At 50.3% G+C, this 27,414-nt stretch overlaps 2 protein-coding genes across 2 annotated transcripts in view; both read left to right on the forward strand.

Moving 5' to 3' along the window:
- Positions 1-12,649: 12,649 nt before the first annotated feature.
- LOC142259223 (oocyte zinc finger protein XlCOF29-like) lies at positions 12,650-13,553 on the forward strand. Its single transcript, XM_075331712.1, has 2 exons — positions 12,650-12,889; positions 13,019-13,553. Exons 1-2 carry the CDS (start codon positions 12,812-12,814, stop codon positions 13,412-13,414), a joined length of 474 nt encoding a protein of 157 aa, XP_075187827.1. The 5' UTR covers positions 12,650-12,811; the 3' UTR covers positions 13,415-13,553.
- A 1,583-nt stretch (positions 13,554-15,136) lies between these two features.
- The window catches only part of LOC142259249 (uncharacterized), a 216,046-nt gene continuing 203,768 nt past the window's right edge, over positions 15,137-27,414 (forward strand). The window contains 3 exon segments of the mRNA XM_075331730.1: positions 15,137-15,361; positions 15,445-15,542; positions 15,740-15,830. Coding sequence (XP_075187845.1) covers positions 15,229-15,361; positions 15,445-15,542; positions 15,740-15,830 — 322 coding nt within the window. The 5' untranslated portion in view covers positions 15,137-15,228.

The following is a 27,414-nucleotide window of genomic DNA, read 5'->3' on the forward strand; positions in this document are numbered from 1 at the left end:
CCGTTGCGAAACGCGCGTCAGGTGTGGGCGGTGTGCTCTGGTGGGGCTACTATATTGGTGGGTATCTTCCCAACTGAGCTCTCTCTTTATTGGGTACATAACCCTTACAAGCGGTGATCGTTGTTTTTGGCTTATTCCCTTGGTTACTTTATTGCAGCCTGCTTTTGTATCTTCATCATTTTAAGCCTGTCAATGATACTTACTGTTATTGCTGCTATGGCTAGCAGGACTATTTAGTCCTTAACTCTTTCTATTTTCTGCAGCAGCCCTGTAGACTGAGTAAATTTTTTCCAACAATCCAGTTTGTGCCTGATGCAACGGATCCGACAGCAAATGTGCAAAAAACGGACCAACCAGATGCGTTTTTCCCGGATCCGTTGTGCCGGATCCATAAAAAACGGATCTGGTTGGTCCGGTTTTTGCATCCGTTTGGTCCGTTTTTTGCATCCGTTTGGTCCATTTTTTGACGGATTCGTTTTTTGAAAGAGAAGAAAAAAAAAACCCACAAAAAAAACAAAACGTTGATTGGCCAATGAAAAACTATATATACAGTGCTTTCACAGCACAAGACAGCTTGAAGACAAAGAGGGAGACATGGATGCTATAATAGCAAATATCTTGAGGATTTCCGTGGACTTCAATTTTGAGGCTAATCGGTTAGCAATAATTGTGCGGGAGAAAGAGCAACAGCGCATAATGCGTCAGCGACTGTGGCGCTTTTGGATGCACCCATTGACAGCCCACAGAATGTCCCGTGGGGTTTATTGCACTCTATATTTAGAGTTAAGAAGACACCCTGAAAGGTTTGCCAGCTATGCACGGATGACCCCGAATTCCTTCGACATTCTGGTTGGCTACGTGGAAGAACAAATCCGGAAGTCTGACACTTACTGCCGGTTCTCCATTTCACCAGTGGAGCGTTTGCTGGTGACTCTTAGGTAAGGCATTTTTACTGTATCTTCTTCTGTTAGGAGACTTTAACCCCTTCAGCCCCTGGGCATTTTGCGTTTTTCCGTTTTGTTTTTTACCTCTTTGTTCAGAGAGCCGTAACTTTTTTATTTTTCCATCAATCTTGACATATTAGGGCTTGTTTTTTGCGGGACAAGTTGTACTTTTAAATGATAACATAATTTTTAACATCTAGTGTACTGGAAAGTGGCAAAAAATTTTCAAGTGTGGAAAAATGTCAAACAGTGTTATCGCACAATAGTTTTTTGGATATTTTATTCACCGTGTACACTATATCGTAAAAATTATGTGTCATTGTGATGCCTGAGGTCATTGAGAGTTTTTAGACACCACACATGATTAGTTTTACTTGTATTTAAGGGGTTAACGAAAAGTCACAAGCTTGTCCAAAAAAAAGGCCACACGTTTTGCGCCATTTTCAGAAACCCATAGCGCTCTAATTTTTCTGGATCTATGAGTCAGTGACGGCTTATTTTTTTGCGTCTCTAGCTGACGGTTTTAACTGGAACATTTTGTTGCAGATGCTCCATTTTGATCGCCGGTTATTGTATTTTGCGCACTTTGCAACAATCAAAAAAAGGATTTTTTGCTTTTATTGATTTTTGGCCGTTACGCAGTTTACTAATCAGATAATTGATTTTATATGTTGATAGATCGGGCATTTCTGAACGAGGCTATACCAAATAGCTGTATGTTTTTATATTTTTTTAACCTTTTAATTTTTCTGCCATATGTCAAGATCACAGCTACAGAGCTCAGAACTGCAGATATTGTGCTTAACTTTCAATGCTGGCTGTATTCCGGCATTGAGAGGACGTGACTCATGTTAGCTACAGGCGTCATCACATGACCCTGTGCTACCATGGCAACGTGATCATGTCACGTGACTTCCAAGGGGGGCGGGGTAATTCACTGTAATGGCAGAGCGCATATACATCTCCCTGCCAGATTTGGGCAGCGAGATGTAAAGGGTTAATAGTCGCCGGTGGAAGCGATTCCACTCACGATTACCAGGCACACATGCCAGCTGTTGAAATCAGCTGATATGTGCGCGGATGGCCACGACCTGCCCACGGCAGGGGGTGGGGATTAACCTCACACGATCCATGACGTTGCCAGTACGTCATGGTTCGTTAAGGGGTTAAACTGTTGTTATTTTTTTTATTAATTATTGTCTTACTTTTGACAGATTCCTTGCAACAGGAGAATCACTATCTTCTCTCCACTTCCAATTCCAACTTGGAGTCTCCACAATATCCGGAATTGTCCGCCATACCTGCAGAGCATTGTGGGACTGTTTGCAGGAAGAATTTATTCCACAACCCACAAGGGACACTTCGCTGCAAATTGCAGATAGCTTCCAACAAATCTGTCAATTTCCAAATTTCTTGGGTGCGGTGGACTGGAAGTACATCAGGATTGTGAAACCAGTGGCATCTGGATCGGAGTTTTACAATTATAAAAAGTACTTTTCCATTCTACTTATTGCCATCACAGATGCACATTACAAATTTGTAGCAGTGGACATTGGTGCCTATGGCCACTCCAACGATTCCCAAGTGTTCAAGATGTCAGTGATGGGGCGGGAGTTGTATGGGAACACCCTTGACTTTCCAGCAGAAAGACCACTTCCGGACACCACTGGGCCACCAATGCCATTTGTGTTCGTAGCTGACGAAGCTTTTCAACTTTCAGAACACCTTCTAAAGCCCTACTCGAGCAGTGGATTGACACAAACCAAAAAAGTATTCAACTATCGATTATCCAGAGCGCGTCGAATGGTTGAGTGCTCTTTTGGTATTCTAACAGCTAAATGGCGAGTTTTATTGACCGCCATTAACCTGAAGACTGAAACTGTTGATGAGGTAATTAAAGCATGTGTTGTCCTCCACAATTTTGTCATATCTAAAGAAAGTATAAATGTTGATGAGAATGCTGAGCAAAGTACTTTGCGTGATTACACTAATGTTAGTGTAAGAAGAAGTGTTCCTGTTTGTCGATTAAGGGACAAGTTTGCCGATTACTTCATGTCACCTGAAGGAAGACTGGAATGGCAGGATGACATGATTTAATCTTTGTAGGTATATACCAAACTTCTTAGGGTACCATCTCACAAAACGACGTACCAGCGATTCCGACCAAGATATGACCTGGTCAAGATCACTGCTGCGTTGCTACATGGTTGCAGGTGAGCTGTCAATCAGGCAGATCTCACCAGCCACCAGCAACTCGTGGAAGCGATGCTGCGCTTGGTAACCAAGAAAAATATCAGGTAACTAAGCAAAATGCTGTGCTTTGTTACCCAATGTTTACCTTGGTTACCAGCGTACACCACTTAGCGCTGGCTCCCTGCACTCATAGCCAGGGTATACATCGGGTTACTAAGCAAAGCATAGTTACCCGATGTGTACTCTGGCTACGTGTGCAGGGCACAGGCAATGGCAGCCTGAGAGCGGCGTACGCTTATAACCAAGGTAAATATCGGGTTTCTTAGTTACCCGATGTGTACCTTGGTTACGTGTGCATGAACCAGGCAGCCCGGCTTCTGGCAGCTGCGGACGCTCGTAACCAAGGTAAATAGCGGGTAACCAAGCAAACCACTTTGCTTAGTTACCCGATGTGTACCTTGGTTACCAGCGTCCGCATCTTCCAGACGCTGGGTCCCTGCTCCCTGCACGTTAAGATCGCTGCTCTTTCGCTGTCAAACACAGCGATGTGTGCTTCACAGCAGAAGAGCAACGAGCAACAAAAAGAACCATAGCTGTGTGTAACAAGCAGCGATTTCACAGCAGGGGCCAGATCGCTGCTCAGTGTCACACACAGCGAGATCTCTGATGAGGTCACTGGTGCGTCACACAAACCATGACTCAGCAGCGATCTCGCTATGTGAGAAGTACCCCTTAGATTCGTAATATTTCTGATTACTGTTTTAAAGTTTACTTCCTTTTATTATACCTTGTACCTTTTTTTAAAAAATTTGTTTTATTGTTAAACCACATTTTACCTTCATAACATAACATTTTTGCTTATGATTAAAAAAAAAAAACACACAATAAATCATTAAACCAATAAAGTATTATTTATTATATAACTTAATTTTTTTAATGGAAAAATTATAAATTTAAAAATTCTTGAGTGGAGATAGTACTGGAGGGCCTTGGGCTGTCAGATGGGAACACTTGGACAGTGGGAGTATGGAGGGTGGATTTTGGTGAGGGTGAAGGAAAACAAGAAAGAAAAGGTAAAGTAGTGGTGGTGGAGAAACAAAGAGGAAAAACAGGAGATGGGATGGGATTTGGTAAGGATTTGAGGGGTGGAGGGATTGGGGGACAGAAGAGGTGGTGGTTGAAGAAAAGTGTGGTAGTTGGGGCAGGATGGGTATGGAAGGAGACAGGTGGTACTGGGCAGGGAGTACAGGTGGGGCAGGGAGTGGACGCACAGATGTTGGGAACTGGTACGGGGCTGGATGCTGGAACGGGACAGGATGCTGGTATTGTATAGGAGGGGGAGGAGGGACAGTGGCTGGAGGGGGGGCAGGTGCTGCAGGAATTAGGGTGGTTGGAGGTGGTTGGGAGGTAACCTGCGCCAGAGCATACTGGGTGGCTTGCATTACATGCATCTGCTGCTCAGGAAAAGGGTTTTCCATGCGCTCGAGGACTGCTTGGAAAAAACAATGAGTGGTTGACTTTCTAACATCTAAATGCAGCCTGTCCAGACGCGTGCACCATTAGTGCGTATTATTTTGAATAGTGTTTTGAACCAGGCTGAATGCAGCACTGGTTTGCTCGGAGAGCAATTTGATTGCGTTCTGGAAGGCTGCATTTAGAAGCAAGAACTCGGGCGCATAGCTCCTATCCAGAGCCCTCTGACGCTGCCGCCTAGAACCCAAAGGTGTTCTACTGAGGGCAGCAGTGTCAGAGGGGTGGGGTAGGGGAAAAGCTACCTCGTCAGCAGCAGCTTCATGTAATGAAGCCTCACCAGATGCTCCAGCGCTGGTGGATGGGACAGAGAGACCAGAAGATAGGGAAGGTGCAGAAGGGTGGGGTCTGTCCAAGTGTTCTCCGGTGGATGACTGTGTTGGGATCACTTCAGGACGGTTTGATGCTGGCTCCCAGGTGCTGCAGACAATGCTGTGGAAGAAAGGAAACAAAAAAAATAAATTAATTATATTGCTATTGCCTGTCTCTTGCTGAAACTCAAAAAAAGGTTACACATGTAAACAGTTTAACTTTGTAGATGTTGTGTGAAATATTTACCTTCTGCACACCATTGTTGTCCGGAGGAACGCCAACACTCTGAAATACTTATATCTTAAGACGCGTCCTCCGGATCCACTCGGGGCCAGCATCTCTTTGTTCAACTCCTTCTTGAAGCGATCCCTGATGGACCGCCACCGGTTCTGAACTTTTTCCCCTGAAAAGTGAAAACACAATGGTTAGTATACAAAACATTACATCCTGCAACATAACCTACTGAACTGTGAATACTTACTTGCTCGATTCTGGGCTCTAGGATTGAGGTCCTCCCAACCTGTCACCACTTCACGGCAAACCTCCTCCCATAGCTGACGGGTTACAACCGAATCAGCGTGGCGGCGGTCACCCATATTCCACAGGGGCTCCCGCTCTCGAACTTCATCGATGAGGAGGTCGATGTTGTTGATACATCCTGCCTCCTCACCGTCCGAGTCAGGATCCCGCTGTGAAGCCTGTTGAAAACAGATAAACAAAAAAAAAATTACACAAAAATGACAATGAAATAGATAAAAACAAAAAAACAACTTACACTGTGACCGCCGCGACGATTATGCCGACGACCATGGGAGGAGGGGTTGGGAGCAACTCTACCACGAGCCCCAGAATCGGAAGCCTGAATAAAACAAAAAAAAAAAAAAATAAGCTTGGATGTGTTGGGTGTAGTGTGGATCTGTTGGGTGTACTGTGGATGTGTTGGGTGTACTGTGATCTTTCTGTGATGCATGTAAAATAAACGTACACTCTGTGCGCCCACTCCTTGTATCTCTCCACCCCTCGCGTCCCCTTCTGGAAGCGCCTCACGTTGTTCATATTCCTGTTAAAAAAAAGGTAAATCGATTTGTAATTTATTTTGATTGTTAACCTCTTCAGGCCCAGAGCATTTTCCCTTTTTTTATTTTTCCTCCTACGAGGGCTTGTTTTTTTTGCGGGACAAGTTGTACTTTTAAATGAAACAAACCATAAGATTTACCATATAGTGTACTGGAAAACAACCAAAAAATTCCAAGTATGGAAAAGCTGCAAAAAAAAGTGTTAATGCACAATATTTTGTTGGATATTTAATTCACTATGTTCACTATATCGTAAAACTAATATGTTGTTGTGATGCCTGAGGTCGGTGCGAGTTTGTAGACACCAAACATGTATAGTTTTACTTGTATGTATGGTGTATAAAAAAAAATGCCACGCGCACATACAACTCGCTGCCAGACTTTGGCTGCGAGATATAAGGGGTTAAAAGTTGCAGGTGGAATAATGCGATTCCACTCAACTAGCAGGCACACATGTCAGCTGATAAAAACAGCTGATATGTGCGCGGATCTTCGCGACCTGCCCACGGCAGGGGGCGGAGATTAACCTTACACAATCCATGACGAATATATCTGTCGTGGGTCGTAAATGGGGTAAAAAAAAATAAATAAATAAATAAAAAAATAAAAAAAACCTCATTTTGCTGAGAAGGAGCAGGAGGGTTCCCAGAAGAAGACATGCTGGCTGGCTGGCTCTCTGCGGCGGCTGGCACTCAGTTGGTGGCTGGCCCGGCAGTTGGTGGTTGGCCCGGCAGTTGGGTGGCTGGCACTCAGTTGGTGGCTGGCCTGGCAGTTGGTGGCTGGCCACTCAGTTGGTGGCTGGCCCGGCAGTTGGTGGCTGGCCTGTCAGTTGGTTGCCTGGCAGTTGGTGGCCTGGCATTGGTAGGCGGTCTGTGCGGCCTGGCTCTCGGTGGCAGGCGGGCGGGCAGCCTGGAACTCTGCGGCGGGCAGGCTGTTTCTCTCCGGCGGGCAGGCAAGCTGGTTCTCTCTGGCGGGCGGCCTGGTTCTCTCCAGCGGGCGGGCTGGCTCTCTGCGGCGTGCGGGCTGACTCTCTGCAGTGGGCTCTCTGTGGCAGAAAGTCTTGCCGTGTTGGCAAGAAGTAGTCAGAGACAATAGGCATGCTCAGTTAAAAAAAAAAACGATCCGGCGACTGTATCCATTTTTTTCTGCATTGGGCCGGATCCTCCGGCGTCCTTAGGCTTCCATTATAAATCACGCTGTATGGCGCCGGATCCGGTGCGATGCGTTTTTTCGCCGCAGACAAAGAACGCTGCAAGCAACTTTCCATCCGGCCGCCGCAGCGGCTAAACATGCCGCATCTGGCAAAAAACGGATGCAACACAAAGCCATACGGCACAATCCAATGATGAAAAAACGCATCTGGCGGCAAAAAAAACGGATGAGTTTTTTCTGCAAAGCGCCGGATTGTGCCTGATTGCAAAAAACTGATATGTGAAAGCAGCCTTATATTGTGTAAAAACTGATGTGACGGATCCGGTAGAAAAACGGATTTTTTTTTATTTGTTTTTATTTTCAATGCCAAATGAGGAGAGAGAGAGAGAGACTCCATCATCACCGGCTTGATGTTGAGTTGGCTACAGATTCTATGCTAGGGATGGGCTGCATCTTAATGGGGAAGGTGCAGCTGTGCTGGGGCAGAAAATGGCTAAAAGGTTGGAGGAGTGTTTAAACTAGGAATGGGGGGCGAGGGTATTCACTTTATAGAAGGGGAATGTAGTGCAGATAGTGACCAGGGCACAAGTAATTAAATTGGGGGTGGTACAGGGGGAAGGGTTAGGACAGTTAATACAGTAAGCAGGAATACAGGTATAGAGTCATACGTAACGTGCATGTACACTAATGCCCGAAGCCTCACAAATAAGGTGGAGGAATTAGAATTAATATTGTTGGAAGAAAATTATGATATAGTGGGGATATCAGAGACATGGCTGGATGAGAGCTATGACTGGGCTGTTAATTTACAGGGTTATAGCCTATTCAGGAATGACCGTACAAATAAGCGAGGGGGAGGTGTGTGTCTATATGTAAAATCATCCTTAAAACCCATCCTGCGTGACAACATATGTGAGGGTACTGAGTATGTAGAGTCCCTATGGGTGGAGATAAGGGGGGGGAGAATGAATAATAAAATACTGATAGGGGTGTGTTATAAGACGCCGAATATTATGGAAGAGGTAGAGAATCTCCTCATAAAGCAAATTGATAAAGCAACGAGTCTCGGAGAGGTAATTATTATGGGGGACTTTAACTATCCTGATATAAATTGGGGAACAGAAACTTGCAGTTCCAGCAAAGGAAATAGATTTTTGATAACAATGAAAGATAATTACCTTTCACAAATGGTACAGGACCCCACAAGAGGGGGAGCACTGCTATGCCTTGTACTAACCAATAGGCCAGACCGCATATCAAATATACAAGTTGGGGGTTACTTGGGGAATAGTGATCACAAAATAATAAGTTTTCATGTATTCTTTAGTAAGATGTCTAGTAGAGGGGCTACAAGGACACTAAACTTCAGGAAAGCAAATTTTAAACGGTTGAGAGATGATCTTAGTGCAATAAACTGGGATGATGTACTAAGTAATAAAAGTACACAAAGCAAATGGGAGACTTTTATGAGCATCCTGAATAGGGCTTGTGCAGAAAATATACCCTATGGGAACAAACATGCTAGAAATAGGAGGAAACCCCTATTGCTAAATAGAGCTGTAAGGGAATCAATAAAAGAAAAACAGAAAGCCTTAAAAGAATTAAAGAGGGTAGGTAGTGATGAGGCATTATATAATTATAGAAAATTAAATAAAATATGTAAAAAGCAAATTAAGTTAGCTAAGTTTGAGACAGAGAGACTCATTGCGAGAGAAAGTAAAAATAATCCTAAAATATTCTTTAACTACATAAACAGTAAAAAACTGAAAAGCGATAGTGTTGGCCCCCTTAAAAATAGTCTTGGTGAAATGGTGGAAGGGGATGAGGGTAAAGCCAACCTGCTGAATGACTTTTTTTCTACGGTTTTTATACAAGAAAATGCCATGGCAGATGACATGACCAGTGATACCATAAATTCACCCTTGATTATTACCTGCTTAACCCAGCAGGAAGTATGCCGCCGCCTCGAAATCACTAAGGTTGACAAATCTCCGGGCCCGGATGGCATACACCCCAGAGTACTACAGGAATTGAGTTCTGTGATAGATAGACCATTATTTTTAATCTTCTCAGATTCCTTAATAACAGGGTCGGTACCGCAGGACTGGCGCATAGCAAATGTGGTGCCAATATTCAAAAAGGGGACAAAAACTGAGCCGGGAAATTATAGGCCGGTAAGTTTAACCTCTACGGTTGGTAAAATCCTTGAGGGTTTCTTGAGAGATGCTATACTGGAGTATCTCAAGAAAAATAACCTTATGACAGAGTATCAACATGGGTTTATGAGGGATCGATCCTGTCAAACTAATTTGATCAGCTTCTATGAAGAGGTAAGTTCAAGCCTGGACCAGGGAAATGCAGTGGATGTTGTGTATATGGACTTTTCAAAAGCTTTTGATACGGTACCACACAAAAGGTTGGTACATAAAATGAGAATAATGGGGATAGGGGAAAATATGTGTAACTGGGTTAAAAACTGGCTCAGTGATAGGAAACAAAGGGTGGTTATTAATGGTACGTACTCGGACTGGGTCTCAGTTCATAGGGGGGTACCACAGGGGTCAGTATTGGGCCCGCTTCTTTTCAACATATTTATAAATGACCTTGTTGGGGGCATGCGGAGTAGAATGTCAATATTTGCAGATGATACTAAACTCTGCAGGGTAATCAATACAGAGGAGGATAATTTTATATTACAGGGAGATTTCTGTAAATTGGAGGATTGGGCTGAGAAGTGGCAATTGAAGTTTAATGTAGATAAATGTAAGGTCATGCACTTGGGTAGAGGAAATAACATTTATGATTATGTACTTAATTGTAGAACACTGGGTAAAACAGACACACAAAAAGACTTGGGTGTATGGGTGGATGGTAAACTTCACTTTAGTGGCCAGTGTCAGGCAACTGCTGCCAGGGCTAATAAAATAATGGGATGTATTAAAAGAGGTATAAGTGTTCATGAAAAAAATATAGTTCTACCTCTGTACAAGTCACTAGTGCGACCGCACTTAGAATACTGTGTACAATTCTGGTCACCGATATATAAGAAGGACATAGCTGAACTGGAGAGGGTGCAGAGAAGAGCGACCAAGATTATTAGAGGAATGGGTGGGCTGCAATACCAAGACAGGTTATTAAACTTGGGGTTATTTAGTTTGGAAAAACGAAGGCTTAGGGGGGATCTAATCACAATGTATAAATATATGAGGGGACAGTACAGAGACCTTTCCAAAGATCTTTTTACACCTAGGCCTGCGACTGGAACACGGGGGCATCCGCTACGTCTTGAGGAAAGAAGGTTTAATCATAACCACAGACGAGGATTCTTTACTGTACGAGCAGTGAGACTATGGAACTCTCTGCCGCATGATGTTGTAATGAGTGATTCACTACTCACATTTAAGCAGAGCCTGGACGCCTTTCTTTAAAAATGTAATATTACCAGTTATGTATATTAGATTTTATGACAGGGTATTGATCCAGGGAACTAGTCTGATTGCCGGATGTGGAGTCAGGAAGGAAATTTTTTCCCCATTGGAGCTTGTTTGCCACATTGGGTTTATTTTGCCTTCCTCTGGATCAACACGTTAGGCTACGGGTTGAACTAGATGGACTTTGGGCGGCTTTGCACATTGCGACATCGCACGTGCGATGTCGATGGGGTCAAATCGAAAGTGACGCACATCCGGCGTCGCAGTCGATATCGCAGCGTGCAAATCCTTTTTGATACGAGGAACGAGCGCAAAAGCGTCGTTATCGTATCATCAGTGCAGACTCCGACATTTCCATAATGCCGGTGGAGCGACAGGTACGCTGTTGTTTCTCGCTCCTGCGGCAGCGCACATCGCTGTGTATCTAGCCGCAGGAGCGAGGAACATCACCTTACCTGCGTCCCGGCTGCAATGAGGAAGGACGGAGGTGGGCGGGATGTTTACGTCCCGCTCATCTCCGTCCCTCCGCTTCTATTGGCCGCCTGCCGTGTGACGTCGCTGTGCTTAGGAAGGAGGCGGGTCGCCGGCCAGACCGATGTCGTAGGACAGGTAAGTGCATTTGAAACTGCCATGTTCGCTACGGCAGCTATCACAAGATATCGCACCTGCGATGGGGCGGGGACTATCGCTGCAGCATCGGTAACACATTGTTACCGATGTCGCAACGTGTAAAGCCCACCTTAGAGTCTCCCTTCAACCTTAAAACTATGATACTATGATGACATTTATTCCTTTACCATTTATTATTGGGAATTTGACTTAATTTATTACAGATTATTGTTTCCTTTATATAAATGGCCCTTCACTTTTTTTTTATATTCAGCGCTTGTTATGTCACTTCAATAATATAATTATTATCCCACATTTATTATGTTGTGCGCTATCACCTCACAGCCCAGCAGTCCTGCATACACTGAGGAGCTGACCATGTGACCGCTGACTCCTCCCCTCCATGTGACATCATCACAGGTCCTGTAAGCACAGAGCAGCCATATATCTAGTGTGCGGCTCTGCAGGTGGAGGTAGGTGCAGGGTATTATATATCTAGTGTGCGGCTCTGCAGGTGGAGGTAGGTGCAGGGTGTTATATATCTAGTGTGCGGCTCTGCAGGTGGAGGTAGGTGCAGGTTATTATATATCTAGTGTGCGGCTCTGCAGGTGGAGGTAGGTGCAGGGTATTATATATCTAGTGTGCGGCTCTGCAGGTGGAGGTAGGTGCAGGGTATTATATATCTAGTGTGCGGCTCTGCAGGTGGAGGTAGGTGCAGGGTATTATATATCTAGTGTGCGGCTCTGCAGGTGGAGGTAGGTGCAGGGTATTATATATCTAGTGTGCGGCTCTGCAGGAGGAGGTAGGTGCAGGGTATTATATATCTAGTGTGCGGCTCTGCAGGTGGAGGTAGGTGCAGGGTATTATATATCTAGTGTGCGGCTCTGCAGGTGGAGGTAGGTGCAGGGTATTATATATCTAGTGTGCGGCTCTGCAGGTGGAGGTAGGTGCAGGGTATTATATATCTAGTGTGCGGCTCTGCAGGTGGAGGTAGGTGCAGGGTATTATATATCTAGTGTGCGGCTCTGCAGGTGGAGGTAGGTGCAGGGTATTATATATCTAGTGTGCGGCTCTGCAGGTGGAGGTAGGTGCAGGGTATTATATATCTAGTGTGCGGCTCTGCAGGTGGAGGTAGGTGCAGGTTATTATATATCTAGTGTGCGGCTCTGCAGGTGGAGGTAGGTGCAGGGTATTATATATCTAGTGTGCGGCTCTGCAGGTGGAGGTAGGTGCAGGGTATTATATATCTAGTGTGCGGCTCTGCAGGTGGAGGTAGGTGCAGGGTATTATATATCTAGTGTGCGGCTCTGCAGGTGGAGGTAGGTGCAGGTTATTATATATCTAGTGTGCGGCTCTGCAGGTGGAGGTAGGTGCAGGGTATTATATATCTAGTGTACGGCTCTGCAGGTGGAGGTAGGTGCAGGGTATTATATATCTAGTGTGCGGCTCTGCAGGAGGAGGTGTGTGGAGATTCCCCATTACTGGGCTCAGGCTCCATACACATTAGATGCTGGGGAGAACAATCGCTCTATAGAAGAGAATTCTCCTGATTGCCCCGTGAAGGATGGATATGGACGGGGACAAGATGGCGGAGAGGATATTACACCTCACCCTAGAGATCCTCTTCCGGCTTACTGGAGAGGTGAGAGATTCTGATGACGTCACATTACATCATTCTTATCTATGGGAATAACAGATGGACAGAACTGGAGAGGTGAGGACTCTGGAAATGTCTGGAGTGAGATTTATTACTGTGTCTCTCCATAACCAGGATTACACAGTAGTGAAGAAGACCTCTAGTGAGCGCTGTCAGGCCCCTGTGTATGAGGGATGGGGAAGACCCCTGAGCCCAATCACGGGGCCTCCACCTCACCCCCCGATACATGAGGACATCAATGACCAGAAGATCCTAGAACTCACCTACAAGATGATTGAGCTGCTGACTGGAGAGGTGACACTGCTGGGAATGCTGGGACATTATACAGCAGGGGTGGGGAACCTTTTTACTGCCGGGGGCCATCTGGAAATTTCTACGAACCATCGGGGGCCGCACAAAATTATCAATGTGAAAATTACCCCGCTACATTTGGTCAAGCAATTAATTAACTCACCCCTATTGTGGTGGCCAGAGATGCTTCTGTTTGGCGCAGCGGTTAATTTTAGGTGATATTGATCATGTTGCTTCTCACAGCTGCTTTTCCAGGATTGTCTCTGTCTGGAGCAGTCAACTCTTTGTGATTAATAAGATTGGTAAATCATATACATCACAACTGACACTGGGACTGCTGAATATATATATACATCACAGGAGGGGCCGGGGGCATATACATCACATAGGAGACGCTGGAACTACTGTATATACATCACATAGGAGACGCTGGGACAGCTGTATATATATTAAAGGCGATGCCCCAGGCCCTCCTGTGATGTATATGCCTCAGCATCTCCAATGTGATGTATATGCCACCAGCCCCTCCTGTGATGTATATGCCCCCAGTGTCTCCTGTGATGTGTATGCTCCAGCCCCACCTGTAATATATACATTACAGAAGACAATGGGGCATATACATCACAGGAGGGGCTGGGGGCATATACATCACAGCATATATGCCCCCAGCCCCTCCTGTGATGTATATTTCCCCAGTGTCTCCTGTGATGTGTATGCTCCAGCCCCACCTGTAATATATACATTACAGGAGACAATGGGGTATATACATCACAGGAGGGGCTGGGAGCATATACATCACAGGTGGGGCTGGGAGAATATATACGTCACAAAAAAGGCTGAGGACATATACATCACTGGGAGGCATAGATATGGCTTTGGAGCGCAGACAGCACGGGGGGGGGCATGGACAGCATTGGGGGGGGCATGGACAGCACTGGGGGGGCATGGACAGCACTGGGGGGCACGGACAGCACTGGGGGGCATGGACAGCAATAGGGGGGCACGGGGGAAACTGACAACACATGCAGAGCCCAGACATTGCAACGGGGGCGCAGACAGCATGGGGGAGCATGGACATCACTGGGGGCACAGCACTGGGGGGTGGGGGGGGAAGTCACACAGCTCTGGGGTAGTGGGGGGCACACAGCTCTGGGGGAGTGGGGGGCACACAGCTCTGGGGGGGGTGGGGGGCACACAGCTCTGGGGGAGTGGGGGGCACACAGCTCTGGGGGAGTGGGGCACACAGACCTAGTAGAGGGGGGCACACAGACCTAGTGGAGGGGGGGACACACAGACCTTGTGGAGGGGGGGACACACAGACCTAGTGGAGAGGGGGGACACACAGACCTAGTGGAGAGGGGGGGACACACAGACCTAGGGGAGGGGGGGCACACAGCCCTGGGGGCCACACAAACCTGGGGGCCACACAACCCTGGGGAAGAAGCACACAACCCTGGTGGAGCGGACACAAGGGAGCAGGCACACGGCAGCTGGGAAATGAGCACATAGCAGCACAGTGGGAACGGGCACACAGCACAGTGGGAGCGCACACGGGGGAGCGGGTGCAGAGGAGCTGGCACAAAGGAGTGAGCACGGGGGAGCTGTAACGGAGAAGCGGGCAAGGGTGAGCGCGCACGGAGAAGCGGGCACGGGGGAGCGAGCACGTGTTAGCTGACACACAGCACGGGGGAGCGCGCACAGAAGAGCTGGCACGCAGCGGGGGGGGAGCGCGCACTTACTAGTTGACTTGAAGCCGTCAAACTGCTGATGGGCTTCTGTGGGACGGGGCGAAAGTGTTAACCCCGCCCACAAAATTAGTCCTCCTGAGCACACACTCACTGACCAGCGTTCAGTAGTGAATGCTGAATGCGCGTCCTCGTAGCGCGCATGGGGATTTAAAGGGCCGGCAACCGGCAAGACGCGGCTGCTGGCAGAGTCCCGGGGGCCGTACAAAAGGTCTTCGCGGGCCGTATGTTCCCCACCCCTGTTATACAGTAACGCTATGAAGGGATCGGGGGTGACGGTATCATTGTATGTGTCAGGTTCCTATAAGGTGTCAGGACGTCACCGTCTATTTCTCCATGGAGGAGTGGGAGTATTTAGAAGGACACAAAGATCTGTACAAGGACGTCATGATGGAGGTTCCCCAGCCCCTCACATCACCAGGTAATAGACAGGACTAAATACACACGGCCTATAATTATCTGTATGTAAGGAATGAATTCAGTCCCTGTATGTGTCTCCTCCAGGTCTATCCAGTAAGAGGACAACACCAGAGAGATGTCCCCGTCCTCTTCTCCCACAGGACTGTAAACAAGAAGATCCCGATGTTCCTCAGGATCATCAGGTAGATGGAGAGAAGGGGCCATGAAATCTCCCTATGATGTGTAGACGGCTGTGAAGGTCTTGTGCTCAGTCTTGTTTTATCCTCCAGTATTATATGTGTTATACTTGTGTAATGAGAGCGGTGGAGATGGCAGGATTAGAGCTGATCATAGATGGGACTTCTCCATCTGTCTGTGACTTTTACAATATTTGTTTCAGGGGGAAGATCTGCCCCATATTAATACTACAGAGACATATGTGAGGGGTGATGAGCAGAGTAAAGAGGAGATTCCTACAGATAACCGCCCAGGTGAGTAGTGACCACTAAATGCAGAGAAGTCACAGATTCTTCTCAGTCACCGGCTGTGGCTGCTTTATCAGGGTTGTAGTCCGGTCATATCACATGGTCACCATTCTGCTGCTAGACCACCACATGCTCCTCCACCCAAAACTGTCCCCATTATTTTGGGCATTGGATGCCCTTCTCTTGGAGTGAGATCTGTATCAGCCAAATCTTACAGGTAGGATCCATCCTATCCCCTGTAATTAGAAGATGATGACCCTTAAGCGGGCTTTACACGCTATAATATATTTTACGATGTGTCGGCGGGGTCACGTCGTAAGTAACGCACATCCGGCATTGTTAGTTACATTGTAGCGTGTGAAACCTCCGTGCGATTGCAATTGAACGTAAAAACGTTAATCGCGCGCACGTCGTTCAAAACCTAAAAATTGAACATCGGGTTGTTCAATGTACCTGGTGTAGCACACATCGCAGCGTCTGACACCCCGGGAACGATGAACAGATCTTACCTGCGGCTCCCGGCTGGCAATGCGGAAGGAAGGAGGTGGGCGGGATGTTTACGTCCCGCTCATCTCCACCCCTCCGTTTCTATTGGCCGGCTGCTGCGTGACGTCGCTGTGACGCCGAACGTCCCTCCCACTCCAGGAAGTGGACGTTCGCCACCCACAGCGAGGTCGTATGGACGAGTAAGTACGTGTGACGGGGGTTAATCGTTTGTGCGACACAGTCAACAAATTGAACGTGCCGCACATACGATGGGGGCGAGTCATATCGCATATGATATCGTAGTCTTAATTGTAAGGAGTAAAGCAGGCTTGTAAGGAGTCCGTCCAATGCGCACAACCCCCTACCATCCTGAAACAAATGGATTGTGTGAGCGCTTCAGCGGAACGCTCAAAACAGTTCATTAGCCGTTATTTGGAGTCTGAGGGGGGGACCGGGAGAAAAACCTGCAGCAGCTCCTTTTTGCTTACCAGGAGGTGCCGCAGGACTCCACTGGGTTCTCCCCCTTCGAATTGCTGTTCGGCCGAAAAGTACGAGGGCCCCTAGAGCTGGTACGAGAGAGTTGGGAGGGCACCTTCCCCACAGTAGAGGTTCCCATACTGGACTATGTTCAAAAGTTTAGGGAAAGCATGTGTCGCGGGCGGGGAGGAGGGTGTCAGCACTGCGCTCACCCCCACTGCTCGGGTCCGGCTGCTGCTGCTCAGTGGTGGCTCGAGCGGTGGGCCGGATCCCGGGGGTTCTCAAGCGGCACTCCTCGCCCGTGAGTGAAAAGGGGGGTTGTTTGGGTGTTTTGGGGATTTATTGTCCGTGACGCCACCCACGGTTGTGGTGACTCGTTAACACCACCGCTGCTCTGTATGGGAGGCCCGGGAGTGGTGGTGCGGAGCAGCCAGTTGTTGATGTGCCCCTCCGTGGGTAGGGGTAGTGGTGCTCCCGGGGCCCAGGGATGGACTTGAGATGGTGGGCAGGCGGGTATGGGGCCCGTGGAGGTGCAGGGGCGCAGGGGCAGCGCTGTGCCTTGCGGCACTGTGGTACTCACTCAGCTAGTAAACACGACACAGTTCTCGGTAAACAAACGGCTGGTTGGACGGGTCCCTCGGACGGTTCACGGTGCTGCGGTTCCCTGCAGTCAGCGGTTCACGGTCTCTTCCCTGCACCTATGAAATGTCTGTTTGGTAGCGATGGGTTCCCACCGGTTACCCGCTCCCCGGCTACAATCTGGACCGGAGGAGCCACTCTCTTGCCCGCAGGCGCCGGCCCTGGGAAACTGGTGCCTTGGCGGTGGCGGTGTTTCCCCGTTGAGGTTGGACCTTTGCCTTCAATCAGGACTTGCTTGTTGGGAGACAGACGTCCCCTTCACTAACGGATTTGGCAATTTACGGCGACTCCAAGCCTTGCCGGGATCCGAAAGGCCCCTGCCCTGGTGCTGACTGCCCTTTGTATACTGCTCCAGACCACCGGGCACACAGCATCCGTGGTCCTTCCAGCAACCTCCAGACAGTCCCACTGCAGACCTTCACCGCCGTCTGCTGACCTTGCTGACTCCGTCCGGGCACACAGCCACGGACCAACTTCAGGCCTTCTGTCACTTTCACTTGTCCTGTCACTACTCTTACTTCCTTACTCCTTCACTTCCCTCCACTCATCTGCCTTTTTCTTCCTGCCTCCAGGGCTGTGAACTCCTTGGTGGGCGGACACCAACCGCCTGGCTCCACCCCCTGGTGTGGACACCAGCCCCTGGAGGAAGGCAACAAGGATTTTAGGTTAGCTGGTGTACCTGCAGGGAATGTGGGGTGCGTGTGGTGTTGTGACCTGTGACCCCTGGCTTGCCCAGGGCGTCACATTCCCCCTTAGCAAAACGCAGACCGTCCTCGGGCTGCCCGTCCAACACCGGTTTTATTTTCCTTTTTGTTTTCTGTAAATGATATGAAAAAGAGTAAACACATATAAATTATGACATCATCCCACATCGGGAGGCACATTCTTAAACGTTACTAAACGGTTTTACGGGTACGGTTTCCGCTCTCTCCCACCCAAGCAACCTGGCCCTGATGCTGCCCCTAAAGCCCAGGCAGCACCCCTTGACCCAAGTCCAGCACCAGTTACCCGAGCGGGATCTGTCCTTCCCCTCCAGAGGGTAGCCACCGGTTCCTGTGGTGGCTGGGCCCCAGCCTGCTCTGCTGGGGGCCCTCCCTCCAACCTGCCTCTCCGGAGGCGGCATTGCGGAAACGGTACGGTAAAACAACCTATTTACAAGCCACTAATGTCTGTGGTTGCCCTGCAAGTTCACGGGCTTGTCCATGGATAGTTCCCATGCAAGCTTTTTAAACGGTCCCCACGGGGACAACGGTGCCGGCTCCAGCCGGTTCAATCACAAAGATAATCTGGTGACTTTCACGGTATCATCATTTTTCATCATTTCAAACTTTTCAAACTTTTAAACCAAACAAACTCACATAACTGCCTTACTGATCCCCTCTCTAAAGGACGGTCTCCCTGTACCTAAGTGGGGGTCTACCTAGGTTGGAACGGGTGGACCTTCGGGGGCCGTGTCAGTGGGGCAAGGCAGTGGGGCAGAGGGAACAATTGGTTCCTCCTCCCGGCTATCGTGTGGGGCAGGTGGAGGCATAGGGGAGCTGGGCATAGGTTCATCCCTGGGCACTGGCACTGGTTCTGGCTCACGGTTGACCGCTTCCACCACTTCTTCATCCACAGGTTGTGGGAACAGTAGCACTGGAAGAATCACCGCGCCGTTCTGCGTAGGCCAGTCTGCGGGGAAGTCACCCATCACAGTGTGGATCACCTCTTTTGCCTTCTCCGCTGGTGGAGGAACTGGCACTTCGGTCATTGTTCTCAAGGCTGGTGGGCACCTTTTTAGATGGTCCCAAGAAACCGTGGCCAAAGTACCCCCTTGGTCACGACTGATCTGGTAAGCCTTTCCATCTTCCCATCCTGTGGGTTGGATGACGTAGGGGGTTTGTTCCCATTGATCATCCAACTTGTGGGTTTTTCTCTTCCGCTTCAACACCACATCTCCAGGCTGGAAAGGACCGGCAGCCGCTTTCTGATTGAAGTGCCGCTCCTGCTGTTCTCGACTCCGACCCAGGTTCTTCTCAACATACTCCTGAATCTGTCGGTACTGCACCCTCCGCCGAGCGTCCCATTCAGCCGTTGCGGGGAGCGTCTCTGGGGCTTCCAGTCCTATTTCCAGGTCCACTGGCAGCCGGCCAGGCCGAGCCCTCATCGGATACGCTGGGGTGCACTTCGTTGAGCTGGACGGGATGTTATTGTACATATCGACCAAGTCAGGCAGCTTCTCCGGCCACAGATTCCGCTCCTCTAATGGCAACGTCTTGAGGAGACCAAGGACCAGATGGTTCATCTTCTCACACATACCGTTGGTTTGGGCATGGTAAGGTGTGGTCCGGATCTTCTTGCAACCATACAGCTGACAGAACTCATGGAATACCTCCGCCTCAAAGGCTGGACCTTGGTCGGTGAGCACCTTCTCAGGGTATCCATGGGGCCGACAGAAGTAAGCCTGGAACGCTCTCGCGGCGGTACGGCCGGTTAAGTCCTTGACCGGGACAACCACCATGAACCGGGAGTAATGATCTACTATGGTCAGAGCGTAGGTGTACCCACTTCGGCTGGGGGTGAGCTTTACATGGTCCAAGGCGACCAGCTCCAGCGGTTGGTGTGTAAGGGGGGCCTTCTGGCTGGCTTCATCCTTCCTCCTCAACGTGCAAGGACCGCACTCCCGACACCAGGCCTCCACCGATTCCCGCATCCCACTCCAATAGAACCGCTCTCTCAACAGCATCTCCAGCTTCTTCCATCCGAAGTGACCGGCACCATCATGATACGCCTGCAGAACGGTGGCTACATCAGCTTGGGGAATAACCAACTGGCGGATCTTCTCATGGGTCTTCGGGTTGATCAGCTCCCGGTACAGCCGCCCCTGATGTAGGTAAAACCGGGTCCGTTCCTTCCACAAGCGTTGGGCTTCCGCTGGGGCGGCAGGGTCCATCCCAGCAGCGCCTTGCTCCACCAGGGTCTTGACTAGGCGGACAGCAGGCGCCTGATTTTGAGCTTCCTGCCACTTCTGACTGGGCAGCGGATCCAGGTTCACCCGTTGCTGATGGACATGGACCTTCTCAACTGATGGCCGGTGGAATGCAGGCAACTCGATCGACTCGAGGTCATCATCCTCGCATCCACTTTCTGACAGGTGGGGCATTCGAGAGAGGGCATAAGCATTAATGTTGACACGACCGGCTCTATATTTGATGGTGAAGTCGTAGTTGGCTAGTCTGGCTACCCACCGCTGTTCTAACGCACCCAGCTTGGCCGTGTCCAGGTGAGTCAACGGATTGTTATCCGTGAAAGCGGTGAACTTTGCGGCGGCTAGGTAGTGGCGGAACCGCTCGGTGATAGCCCACACCAGTGCCAGGAGCTCGAACTTGAAAGAGCTGTAGTTCTCAGGGTTCCTTTCAGTCGGCCGGAGTTTTCGACTAGCATAGGCAATCACCTTCTCCTTTCCTTCCTGGACCTGGGACAGGACTGCCCCCAAACCCACGTTGCTGGCATCTGTGTAGAGGATGAATGGGCAGCCGTAGTCCGGGTACGCTAAGACCTCTTCTCCGGTCAAGGCCGCCTTCAGCTGACGGAAGGATTCCTCATGCCCGTTCTCCCATACCAGTGGGGCTCCGATGGGTCTACCACCTTTGGTCTGTCCCACGAGGAGGTCTTTTGGGGGCAGCCATCTTCGTGTATCCCTTGATGAAGCGCCGGTAGTACCCCACCAGACCCAGAAACTGCCTGACTTCCCTTACGGTGGTTGGCCTTGGCCAGTCCTGTATGGCAGTGATCTTCTCAGGGTCGGGGGCAACACCTTCTGCACTCACCACATGCCCCAGGTACTGTACTCTGGGTTTCAGCAGGTGGCACTTAGAGGGCTTTAACTTCATCCCGTATTTGGCAAGGGACGCGAACACCTCGGCCAGGTGCTTCAGATGGGCTTCATACGTCTGGGAGTAAACAATCACATCATCCAAGTACAACAGGACGGTTTCGTAGTTTAGGTGTCCCAGACAGCACTCCATCAGCCGTTGGAAGGTTCCTGGGGGTTTGCACAGCCCAAACGGCATACTATTAAATTCGCAGAGTCCCATCGGGGTGGTGAAGGCGGTTTTCTCCCGGTCTTCCGGGGCCACGGCTACTTGCCAGTACCCACTGGTGAGGTCAAGGGTGGAGAAGTAGTTTGCAGTTCGCAGTGCGGCCAACGATTCTTCAATACGGGGTCGCAGGTAGGCATCTTTATGGGTTATCTGATTAATCTTCCGGTAGTCCACACACATCCGCATGGTACCATCCTTCTTCTTGACCAGTACCAACGGAGCGGCCCAGGGACTACAGCTGTCCCGAATAACCCCTGCCTCCTTCATATTCCGCAACATATCTTTGGCACACTGGTAATGTGCTGGGGGAATAGGCCTGTACCTCTCTTTGATAGGGGGGTGTTCACCAGTGGGGATGTGATGTTGGACCCCTTTGATCTGCCCAAAGTCTAGTGGGTGTTTACTGAAAACCTGTTCATACTCCTGCACAACCCTGTATACCCCCGCTTTGTGATGTGTAGGGGTGTCATCAGTGCCCACATGTAGCTGTTGGTGCCACTCTTTTACCTCCCCCTGCGGCGGGGAAGTGCCGGTAGTAGGTGGGGAGACCGAGGGACTGGTTTCGTGGATGGTGTGGGGGTCTAGGGTGAGTAGTTTGGCAATGGTAGCATACCGGGGAAGCCTGACTTCTTCCTCCCCACAATTCAGCACCCTCACAGGCACCCTCCCCTTTTTCACATCTACCACCCCTCGGGCGGCCATTACGGTGGGCCAGTGCTCGGAGGGTATGGGCTCCATCATGGCAGGGTAGTCACGCCCCTGAGGCCCTACTGCTGCCCTACACCAAATCATCATCTCACTTCTAGGGGGCACAAGCAACGGAGCCACATCCATCACTCTCACTCCACCAATCTCTCCTCCTGTTGAATTTACATGCTGGCGGTACATCAAGGCTCGGATCTCACGCTGCACAGCTCTCTGTCGGCTCCCCGCCGCCGTGGCGGCCAGCTGCTGCAGTAGGGCCAACACATCACCCATACAGTGCTCCATCACATTGGTTCCTAGCACTATCTTCGGGTTATGATCACTGGGCTCATTCATGATCACAATCATACCCTGGTGTTGCAGTTCAGCTTGCCCCACTGTCATGGCCACCTGTTTATACCCCACTTGGGTCAGTGGGAGTCCATTGGCAGCAATCAGCGTTATACTAGTATCTGGGGGTGCCAGCTCGTCCGTCCCCAAATACCGCTGGTACAATGTATATGGTATGGTGGTTACCTGGGATCCAGTGTCCAAGAGAGCCATCACCGGTATGCCGTCTACAACCACAGGAATGATGGGTCGAGCCCCGATATACCGATCCCGCCAGTCCGAGGGGCCACGAGGTTCTACTCCTGAGGATTGGCCCGGGGCCCCAGGGGTTGCTCGTTTAACGGGCACTCTCGAAAGTAATGCCCAGGCTTACGGCACTTGTAGCAGGTTGGAGGCCTGCTCCGCGGTTGGTTAGCACTTCTCCGTTGCATCTAGGGGACATCTTCAGGGCTGTCGGCAAGCTGTATCGGTTCTGAAGGCTGAGATTTGGTCAACGGTTGCAGTGCGGCAAGGATCTTGGCGAGGTCTCTGTCCATGCGACGGACCTGGGCTGCCAGCTCCTCCATAGTGCTGCTTGGGGCGGTGGATGTGGAAGAGGTTGGTAGGGCAGCGGCCACCACCACAGGAGCCGTCTCGATGGGCCACGGGGCTGGCTCCAGGGCTTCGGAGGCCGGGGGCTGTAGTGCTTTAATGGCCCGCTCCTTTAACACGGCAAAGTCCACATCAGGGTGTTCCAGGGCCCACAGCCGGAGTTGTTTACGATCCTCAGGGGACCTCATCCCCTGCGCAAATTGCTCTGTTAACATCTTGTTGCTATCCGCCTCATTAATAGGATTCACCCGCTTTAGCGTGCGGAGGGCGATTTGCAACCGTAAAGCATAGTCTCGAATGCTATCGGTAGTCCGTTGTCGGCACTGGTAGAACTGCATCCTCAGCTCAGCTTCAGTCCGGGTCTCAAAGGCAGTCTGTAGCTTCTCAAAGATGGTGGCTACAGAGAGCCGGTCCCCCTCGGCCCAGGTCTCCGCCTCCTGCTCAGCCGCACTGGTTAGCTGGCCCAGCACTATCGCTGCACGTTGCTTATCGGTCAGGGAGTACAGCTCCAGCAACGGGCCAAGCTTCTTCCGGAAGGCCTGTAAGGCATCCGGTTTCCCGTCATACTGCGGCAGCCAGGTAGCTCTGGGCGCATAGGGCAAGGAGAACGGCATGACCTGAGCGAGTGCGGGGACCGCGGCACCTCCTGCCACTGCGGCCGGGACCTGGGCAGGCCCATTCCCATCCGCGAGTGCCACTGCGGCTGCGACCGCCGCTCCTCCAGCGGCTCCGTCGGGCGCAGACATCTTGCTTCCGTCCCCCTTAGCTTCTTTCCGGCCACTCCCCTATCGGGGCGGAGTTCTGGCCTTCGCGCCTCTGCTGCTCGAGAAGACGCTCGAGCGGGAACTTTTCGCGCCAAAGATGGCGACTTCTGGAAATTTTCAGCCGGATACCTCCGGCGGTCACAAGGCGCACCTCTACCCAACGGCAGAGCGGTAGGATCCTGTTCGTGACGCCAAGTTGTCGCGGGCGGGGAGGAGGGTGTCAGCACTGCGCTCACCCCCACTGCTCGGGTCCGGCTGCTGCTGCTCAGTGGTGGCTCGAGCGGTGGGCCGGATCCCGGGGGTTCTCGAGCGGCACTCCTCGCCCGTGAGTGAAAAGGGGGGTTGTTTTGGTGTTTTGGGGATTTATTGTCCGTGACGCCACCCACGGTTGTGGTGACTCGTTAACACCACCGCTGCTCTGTATGGGAGGCCCGGGAGTGGTGGTGCGGAGCAGCCAGTTGTTGATGTGCCCCTCCGTGGGTAGGGGTAGTGGTGCTCCCGGGGCCCAGGGATGGACTTGAGATGGTGGGCAGGCGGGTATGGGGCCCGTGGAGGTGCAGGGGCGCAGGGGCAGCGCTGTGCCTTGCGGCACTGTGGTACTCACTCAGCCAGTAAACACGACACAGTTCTCGGTAAACAAACGGCTGGTTGAACGGGTCCCTCGGACGGTTCACGGTGCTGCGGTTCCCTGCAGTCAGCGGTGCACGGTCTCTTCCCTGCACCTATGAAATGTCTGTTTGGTAGCGATGGGTTCCCACCGGTTACCCGCTCCCCGGCTACAATCTGGACCGGAGGAGCCACTCTCTTGCCCGCAGGCGCCGGCCCTGGGAAACTGGTGCCTTGGCGGTGGCGGTGTTTCCCCGTTGAGGTTGGACCTTTGCCTTCAATCAGGACTTGCTTGTTGGGAGACAGACGTCCCCTTCACTAACGGATTTGGCAATTTACGGCGACTCCAAGCCTTGCCGGGATCCGAAAGGCCCCTGCCCTGGTGCTGACTGCCCTTTGTATACTGCTCCAGACCACCGGGCACACAGCATCCGTGGTCCTTCCAGCAACCTCCAGACAGTCCCACTGCAGACCTTCACCGCCATCTGCTGACCTTGCTGACTCCGTCCGGGCACACAGCCACGGACCAACTTCAGGCCTTCTGTCACTTTCACTTGTCCTGTCACTACTCTTACTTCCTTACTCCTTCACTTCCCTCCACTCATCTGCCTGGTTCTTCCTGCCTCCAGGGCTGTGAACTCCTTGGTGGGTGGACACCAACCGCCTGGCTCCACCCCCTGGTGTGGACACCAGCCCCTGGAGGAAGGCAACAAGGATTTTAGGTTAGCTGGTGTACCTGCAGGGAATGTGGGGTGCGTGTGGTGTTGTGACCTGTGACCCCTGGCTTGCCCAGGGCGTCACACATGCAGCCCCTCATGGCGTTAGCTCAGGAAAGGCAAAAACGATCTTACGACCGCACTGCCCGACTCCGAGAATTTGCCTGTGGACAGAAGATCCTAGTACTAGTACCGGTACGGATAAACAATCTGCAAGCCATGTGGGTGGGTCCATTTACATTTACCAAGAAATGTGGCACTACGGACTACACCGTGGCCCTGCATCGAGCAGGTGTTCGTGAGCGTACCTACCACATCAACAGGCTAAAAGCTTATGAGGAACGAGAGGTCACCAATTTAGCAGTTTGTTGTCCAGAGTTGGACCAGATCCCAGATCTATTCGTGGACTCCAAAAGGGAAATGGGGGTAAAAGATGTATCACTGGGGGAGCAGCTTTGTCCATCACAAAAGCGACAGATATCAGACATACTCAGAACGTATGAATCCCTGTTCACAAGTCAGCCTGGTAGAACCCCCCTGGTCAAGAATCATGTCAACACAGGGGCAGCTACCCCACTAAGGCAACCCGCCTACCGGGTGACACCTCCTGTGTTGGCAATGATGAAGGCCGAGGTGGATGACATGTTAAATATGGGAGTCATAGTTCCCTCCCATAGCCCATGGGCTGCCAGTGTTGTGTTGGTGCCAAAAAAGGACAAGAGTACTTGTTTCTGTGTGGACTATAGACGGCTCAATGAGGTCACGATTACAGATGCTTACCCCATGCCCCGGGTGGATGAACTACTAGATAGGTTAGGGGGGGTCTCTGTTTATATCTACCCTCGATTTGAGCAAGGGATACTGGCAGATCCCACTCACAAAAGAGAAATCGGCCTTCATAACCCAACCAAACCAAATCATAACCAAAAGATATGCCCGTAACCTTATCTGGACCCCAGAATGTGAAACTGCGTTACTCCAGTTGAAAGACTGGCTGGCCCAGAGCCCAGTCCTGACTGCTCCTGACTTCCGTCGCAGGTTCATTGTCCAAACAGACGCACCGGACACAGGACTAGGAGCTGTACTTAGCCAAGTGGGAGACAACGGTGAGGAACATCCGATAGATTACCTCTCCCGGAAACTGTTGGACCAAGAGAGGGCTTACGTCACCATAGAAAAAGAATGCCTGGCTATAGTCTGGGCCCTGAAAAATTTATAGCTCTACCTCTATGGCAATGAGTTCACAGTCCTCACTGACCACAATCCATTGAGTTGGCTAAATCGCACTGTCGGGGACAACGGACGCTTGCTCAGGTGGAATCTGGCGTTACAATCCTATAATTTTTCCATCTCCCATAAACAGGGCAACAACCATGGAAACGCGAATGGGCTTTCCCGACAGGTGGAGAAGGATGATCAGAAGCCTATCCTGTCTGGCTAATATTAAGAAGGGGGAGGAATGTGACGACACAGACTTTTTCAATGTGTCTTGTGGGTTAAATTTCTTACATTAGCTAGACGTATTGTTCTTCTGTGTGTTAACTCATGTTTGCTAAACTATTGTGTCTGCCAGACCCTTCTGAGCAATCATTGTAATGTAGTTGTGTATTGCTAATCTAATGTAAATTACCTCAGTAGCCATTGTCTAGTCTGTGCATTTCAGACTACATTTAAATATCCTCAGTCTTTCTATCCCCATCCTTTAAATGAACATTATCCATGCAGCTTGAAATTCATCCAATAAGAGAAGCAATGTTGTACAACCAATCCGATAAGGGCACAGTATATCCGAAGGGAAGGCTATGGCTATAAAAAGGGACTTCTTTAAGTCACCAGTTGTTGATAAATGTGCATGATCCAGTCTAAGCTCTTAGGAGCTGGCTAGGGGATCATAACCAGGATGCCTTGTGGATTCTGTCTAGGGACTTTGGCTCTGACTACAGGATCACTTGGCTACATGGCTTCAATCTAGGGACTTCGATTCCGATTGGAGACCATATCCACAGTCTAGGGATTTCGACTTCGGCTGCCAGGATTATATCATCATACCAGAGACTACTTAAGGAAGAAACCCAGGTTGGGACAATTTGGTCACCTGGCTACGGACTTTGCGGACCTCAGCTAGCATCCTAAATCTAGCGTTATTCCAGTCTCGGTGGGTGCCTGCCAAAAGCGGGGTGCTGCTGGATTGGAG

The sequence above is a fragment of the Anomaloglossus baeobatrachus genome, assembly GCF_048569485.1.
Source record: "Anomaloglossus baeobatrachus isolate aAnoBae1 chromosome 5 unlocalized genomic scaffold, aAnoBae1.hap1 SUPER_5_unloc_4, whole genome shotgun sequence".
In the NCBI taxonomy this organism is placed as follows: Eukaryota; Metazoa; Chordata; class Amphibia; order Anura; family Aromobatidae; genus Anomaloglossus; species Anomaloglossus baeobatrachus.

Excerpts from the sequence above, each read along its gene's own strand:
- LOC142259223 (XM_075331712.1), top strand. The coding sequence starts at position 12,812 with ATGGATATGGACGGGGACAAGATGGCGGAGAGGATATTACACCTCACC. Across the intron at positions 12,890-13,018 it reads TCTTCCGGCTTACTGGAGAG|GATTACACAGTAGTGAAGAA; the intron begins GTGAGAGATTCT and ends CTCCATAACCAG.